This window comes from Triplophysa dalaica, chromosome 3 (genome assembly GCF_015846415.1).
Source record: "Triplophysa dalaica isolate WHDGS20190420 chromosome 3, ASM1584641v1, whole genome shotgun sequence".
In the NCBI taxonomy this organism is placed as follows: domain Eukaryota; kingdom Metazoa; phylum Chordata; class Actinopteri; order Cypriniformes; family Nemacheilidae; genus Triplophysa; species Triplophysa dalaica.
Window position 1 is genome coordinate 19,161,941 of NC_079544.1, and position 6,697 is coordinate 19,168,637.

At 40.9% G+C, this 6,697-nt stretch overlaps 1 protein-coding gene across 3 annotated transcripts in view; it reads left to right on the top strand.

Moving 5' to 3' along the window:
- pard3ab (par-3 family cell polarity regulator alpha, b) overlaps positions 1-6,234 on the top strand; it is an 82,242-nt gene extending 76,008 nt beyond the window's left edge. For all 3 annotated transcript variants that reach the window (XM_056742060.1, XM_056742078.1, XM_056742068.1), the window contains 2 exons: positions 2,223-2,344; positions 2,725-6,234. In XM_056742060.1, the coding sequence (XP_056598038.1) occupies positions 2,223-2,344; positions 2,725-3,151 (549 nt within the window). In that variant the 3' untranslated portion in view covers positions 3,152-6,234. The remainder of the gene's footprint in view (positions 1-2,222; positions 2,345-2,724) is intronic.
- The last annotated feature ends 463 nt before the right edge of the window (positions 6,235-6,697 follow it).

Sequence of the window (6,697 nt, forward strand, 5' to 3'; positions counted from 1 at the left end):
ACGTAAAAAGACCTAATTCTTCCCCTAAAAATATATTGGCAAAGGAATGGAAACGGAACACCCAATGCCACAGAATGTGACAAAAATTATTCAACCATAATTTAACGTGTGTGATGTCAGCAAAATCTCCAGTAGTAATTATTATTTCTTTTATTTGTAACATCTGATGTATTTCTCATTGGATTTTAGGTTTTATTAAGTATTTTATTTCTTCAAATGTCGATGGATTTTTAGCAATATGACACACAAGTATGCCGCTACAGTTCGAAAATCTCCCCTTAAAAAAGGTCATTCCTTACACCCCTTCCTGACTGACTTCTGGAGCGATGACAGATGAGGACAAACATTTAATTTTTTTCACTTTTCACCGAAACCCCTCAACCGCTGCAGATGAATCAGAAAAGTTTAAGCGTCATCAGCCGCACAAAATCCGTCGCCCTGCTACCTCATTCGCATCAGACCTTTAATGCCATAATCTGTTTAGCAAACAAATGAAACGTTCCTGTGACACTGATGTTGTTTTAGGCAGTGAAGTGTGCGCGTGTGTTAATGAACTGGGCTAAATGACCCGCTTCCTCGCATCCCTCATCCTTCAACCTCTGTCTCCACGGCAACGTGGCTGCGGCAAGCTGTGTCAATCAATCCCAGCGTGCTGTTCACCTTCATTAGAGTTAATGGAATTCTCTGTGTGGATCGGCTCTTGATTGAGCGTGCCTGGGACGGCATTCATCTGTTTGACTGAGCGTGACCAGAGCAGGGAACTCAATGTAAATGTTGCCATAAAAGAAATGGATTCTTATGGGTCATGAGCAATTTACTGTTGTACTCTATTCTGAGTACAGAACAAAGCCGCTTATATGTGTGAGAGAGAGAGAGACCTTTTATTGTTTGTAATTGCACCCTTATGTTTTGTGTGCAGGCAGGGCGTATGAATTTGTGTTTCTTTAATTAATTACAATGCAGTTAAGATTAATTATAATATCACCATAAAATGAACTAATATTCGTTTAATGTTCATCTGGCATTCATCTCACCTCCAACTGACATGCATGTAACATTTGTTATGTGTCATCATTCCAGCCTTATGATGTGTGTGGATCACTGGATCTGATCTCAGAGCAATTCTATCAGCACCACAGGGGAAAGATAGGACACACTACATGTGACATCTTAATGACAATTACATGGATTATCATAATACTTATTATATTCCTTGGTTTGCCATGTCGCCCGAACCCCTTGGAGAACCTCAATTCTTGAGTTGCTTTAGCAGTGATCTCCACGGAACACACACACTAAGCTTGAATGTCACTTTGAAAAAAAGCGTAGATCAAATGAGTAAATCTAAATGTAAACCCCTAGGCACCCATTTAAATGCACCCCTTGTGTTCTCTAGCAACTATATTTAAATAGTCTCATGGTTGCTAAAAGAACTTATGGGATTTTTACTGAGAAGTGCTTTTTGTCTTGAGGTTCCCAAGGGTTTCATTAGTGTTGCAAACTGAGTGCATTTTTGTATCTTTTAATTTCTACAGTGTATTCTACAAGTGCTTTAAACTTAATTGTTTAGGGAAAAACAAAATATCCATTTGTGACCCTGCTTGTGAAAAGCAGGTTAAAGATCTAGTTATGAGACAATGAGCATCAAAGTTTGATAGCAAGCATAATTTGACTATGATTTCAATCTTGACATGGCCTTACCCAGTCAATATTGAAGGTATCAAGATTCAATTTTCTCAGAATATCTCAGTAAATCACAAATAAATGACTTTAGATGGATAATCATCGGCAGGGTCACATTTTGTCATTTTATTTTCATTACAATATAGAAACAGACCTAAAATGACTTTACATCTTGTTATTGATGTTGTCATTTAAATGGTAATAATATTATGGACCATAATAATGTTATAAGGTAGTTATTAGTGAGTACGTAATTATATAAATGTTTTATGGGTTGCATTTGGTATAATGGTTTCATTAGCAGCAGTTATAATATCATTCCACCCCAAGCATAGATCCACATACAAACACACTTCTACACATAAGCATCGCTCTTCTCTGGTAAGTGCTTGGAATGAGTCTTTGTGTGTGTGTGTCTGGACTAGAGATTTTCATAACCCATGCATGTGCATGTTTGTGCATTCCATTTTCTACTCCACTTGCAATTTGTACACTTTTATGTTCATTCTGTGTGTTGAAACCGTGCGTGTCTGTTTCAGTCAAACTGTAGCTCGCAATCCACATCTGGCCGTCATTCGGTGTCCGTGGAGGTACAGTTACAGAGACAGGAAGCTCGAGATTCTTTTACTCACGCTCAGAGGCAGTACAGCTCTCTTCCACGGTAGGTGGTTGTGTTGAATGACAAATACTGTTTGTGGTGTTTTTTGTTTCATTGGCTTTTGGCATAAAATAATAATAGTGTTCTATAGTTCAGTTGGTTGAGCGTTGTGCCAACAGCAAAATGGTTGTGGGATTGATCTCAGTGAACACGCATCAAAAAAAAAAGATATTAAGTCGCTTCGGATGAAAGCGTCTGCCAAATGCAAAACGTTCATAAAACATGTGAAATCAATTTTTTGTTTGTGGCTTTGTACTTACTTTGAGATCATCATGTGTCAGTGTATTTCCTAAAAGTTGATACCGTTATCTGCTCATACGATTTTCCTGTCCAGAAAATATACATTTACTGTACTAAAATGCTCTTTCTTCTCCCCTGTGTAGGCACCCCCGTAAGACGCCCACCCCGGCTTCAGAGAGCGAATGGGAACGGACATGTCCACCGGGAGACGGTTTCCAGGCAGCTAAAGATAGCGGCCGTTACTCCAGCTACCAGGGTCCTCGATCCGTCCCACGCACTTTTCCCCGTCCCAGCTGCAGGAATGGCCTCTCTGCTCCCCCTGGACCCGCCGGGACCTCTGTGGGTAGCGGATACAATGCCCGTGTCCTACTAGAGGCCCAGGAGCTCCTCCGACAGGAACAGAGGCGCAGAGAACAGGAACTGAAAGGAAGAGGCCCGTCCATGAGGGTGGACTACGAATCTCAGGATTCCAAAGGACCCCTCCGACAGGATGTCCCACCCTCCCCTCAACAGATTGTGAGACTCGGCCGCATCCACACACCTGAGAAAGCGCGGCCATTTTTGTCATGAGGAAACGATTCACCATGTATTTACCTTTTTTTGAACATGGTGGAGAAAACTACGGTGTGCAATCGCTGATAGATGCAAACATCAGTGTGATATTTTGGACCTAGACTCTGCCTCCCTGAGTGCCTTTCCGTTATGAAGTCACGGTAGTCCCGCCCTCTCGGTGAATCCGGTGGCAAGAAGGCTCTTGCATTGGCTGTGAAGGACTTTATGCTCCGACAATCAACCTGAATCAAGCCTCTGCTTTACTCCTCTCTAGAACCATGTACTGTATTACAACTATCCCGTCTATAAAAATGAGCAGATGTACTGCTTTTGCACAGGTTTTAATGAAGTTTTGATTTTGCTATGAAGTCATTTTTGCTACAGTGTGTATGATGAATTTTAAACTTCAAGTAAAAGTTGTTGAGTGTATTCGAGTATGATGTAGTTACATCAGAGTTGCTGTTCAATGTAATGAACACGTTTAGTCATAAGGTACAGCATCGTTGACAGGCAGAAAACAGAAAAGAGGAAATTCCACAAAGAGAGAAAAGAGAAAAACTAAATGGGGTCACAGATAGCAGGTCATTAATTGATGCTCCTCATTAAATTTTCAGTGCACTTTCATACACAGAATCCTCGACCCACTGCTGCCTGCCAGGTGTGTGCGTGCAAGCGTGAGTTCCTGCTCTCCCAGATGACCCACACTGAATTTTTCATCACCCACACCAGCTGCCCTTGCATTGACAGGCCACAGTGCTGTGTGAAACTTCAGTCACCGAGATTGAGTCCCCTATCTCCAAATAACACACACACACACACTGGCTGTGTTTGGAATAATGTAAATCATAGTGCAATTACCTTTTCTGCAGTATACTGCCAACTAAACTGTTAGGATTGAATTTAATTTTAAAAAGTTCAATTGGACAATTTACAGTTTACAATATGGCATAAAGGTTCAGTTTACAGTCCTGAACTTTGGATACCATAGATATATATTTTGTATGTTTAATTCAACCACACCAGATGTGTAGATGTGTCCGCCATTTTGAAACGATCCATTTTTCATTTGCTGATGTAACTAACAGCATCTGTAACCAAAGACGTTCACGGAAGTCGGCGGCCATGTTTGCAACGTGTCCAGGCAGCCATTTACGTCAAAGCAAGACCACAGTCCTATCCGCTTTAATGGGGGGAACACTAATATTTCTACTATGGCCGGCTTAAATCCACATTAAACAACATATGTCCTATCAATAATTAAACATGACATAAACTGTCCCATAACTTAGCTTTGCTATGCTTTAACCTCGCTAAAAATCACATTTCTCAACAGCGCATGCGCGCAGGCTGGCGAGCGGCTCACGAGAGCCCCCCAGAGAGTCGTCAGTCTTTATCGATTGACGATTGACTCGTTTTACTGGAGGGTGGGACTTCTTTCGCTAAGCGGCTATATTGAGTGTTGCATTCTTCCTTATTCATTGTAATGGCAGTAATCATGTTAACATTAATATCTTTGCTTTAACTTAATATTACAGATTTTTTTACTATTTCTACTTGAATGTTATGTCAGGTTTCTCTCAATTGTTCACGAGCTGCTGGTTGCCAGATCTGCAAAGCAATAAAAAACAATAGACATTAAACCGTGTGCCACTGCCATTACTATGAATGTGGAGGGAGTGCGTAGCTAAATATGGCCACTCTAGTGAATGTAGTCCCTACCAGTGTTTACTCCCAGTGAGAACCAATCGTAAACCAGTAAAGATCATTTAGGCTTAGAACGCAAAAGTTCAGAAATATGTTATTAAATTGTCTGTCTTCCTCTATTCGAGTATGGCTGCAGTGGCATGAATGCCTCTAAATAGACCTCGGTAACAATACCAGCCCAACGGCCGTCAAAAGCCCCAAAACAAAAAATCTTATCTTAATAATAACTATATTTAATATTAACAGTAACTATGGCAACACTGTTTCAAAATGGCAGATGCTTTAAGTATAACGGCCATAAAAACAGCCAATAATTCTGCATTTCTATATACATTTATCTATCATGTATACTGTACAGTTGAGCAATACATGGCCAGACGCCACCCACTTCAGACTGACAAGATAGATAAACTGGATATATTTATGAGCATTTATTGATCATTAAGTTAAAGTCTCCTTGAATCAATAAATGAGCTAAACCATGCATCTGTCGCCCTGTCGTTAACTGCTGGAGGTGTCACATCAGCCCCACCCCTTTATATTTCAACATGCCCTATTGCATATCAGCTCTGCCCCCACCAGATGCTGAGGGGGTGACTACAACACAGCCTCGGTGCACTTCGAGATCACGCGCTAGAACTTTGTGTTCTGCCGAGAGGAACTCCGAGAGTTCTGGGCTCTGAATCAAGAACTCCTGTAGAGCTGAGATGCTCTCAGACTTTAACAGGCTAGGTCAGCGCTCTCTGTGTAAGTGTGTGTGCCCGGGGGGTAGGGTCATATGAGCCAGCCGATGCTCGCTTGACACATAACAGTGTGACACATGGTGCGAAACACACTCTGCTGCCCAGGCACAGATGGTTGGTTGTGTGTGTGAAGGGGGGTGGGTATCAAGAACATGAAATGAGCTTCAGTATGATTCTAAACAATCAAGACACTTCCTTTTTGTTGTTTGTTCTTTCACATCAGATTGAGGAGTTTTTCTGGTCTTTGTAATACTCGAGAGCGTTAAGAAATTCTGCCTGTTTTTTTACCTTTACAACTTAAATGAATGGAAACCTCATTTGCACCTTTTTAGAAGTCTCCAAATTGTATAAACCGTTTTAATGAAGAAGTGTTAAATACGCAGTGACACAAGCAGACGGACTATTTATGTGTGTGTATCATCACAACAATCTCCATAGTGTTCACGGGCAGTCAGAGATACTGAGTTGCTTTATTAGTTTGTTTACAGAACTCTGAACTACAGAACAGTGTTTTTAGTTTTTTGCCTGTGTGCTTCATGTCTCTATTTTGTGTTGTTTATACGCTGTTCAGAAATTTGTGATTTTAGAAACACAGCTTCTGTTTTGACTACAAAACTCTTGTAAAATAAAGGAAGGGATGCTCTTCCGTTTGTGGATAAACACTGCGGTTGTGTGTGTGTGATAGTCCATTAATCACCTACTTTCCTCTCGAGTCTGACTTTTTTAGGCACATTTTTTAAGTTCACTATGTGTGTGCCGCCATTGTTTCGATGCCTGCCATCCTGATTCTAGGACGTTTGCATCTTTTTGCTGCCTGCTGCAACTATGTCTTGTTTAGCAGAACTTGTAGTCAATATATTTAGTCGTGCTGGCAAATTTCAAGCCTTTCTGGTATGCTGTGAATAGGAGGAAGTTACATCTCACCCACTAAAGTGCATTCTTTATTTCTGCTGGTGTATAGATCTATATTCCAGGACAAACTTAATCAGGATGTTATTAAATATGTCCAGTTTGTCCACTGCACATAATGCTTGATTTTAAAAACCCAATTATGTGATTTTGCTCGCAGGGCATGATGGGATAGCATGTCCAATGGTTGCGGATTTGGAAATCTCAA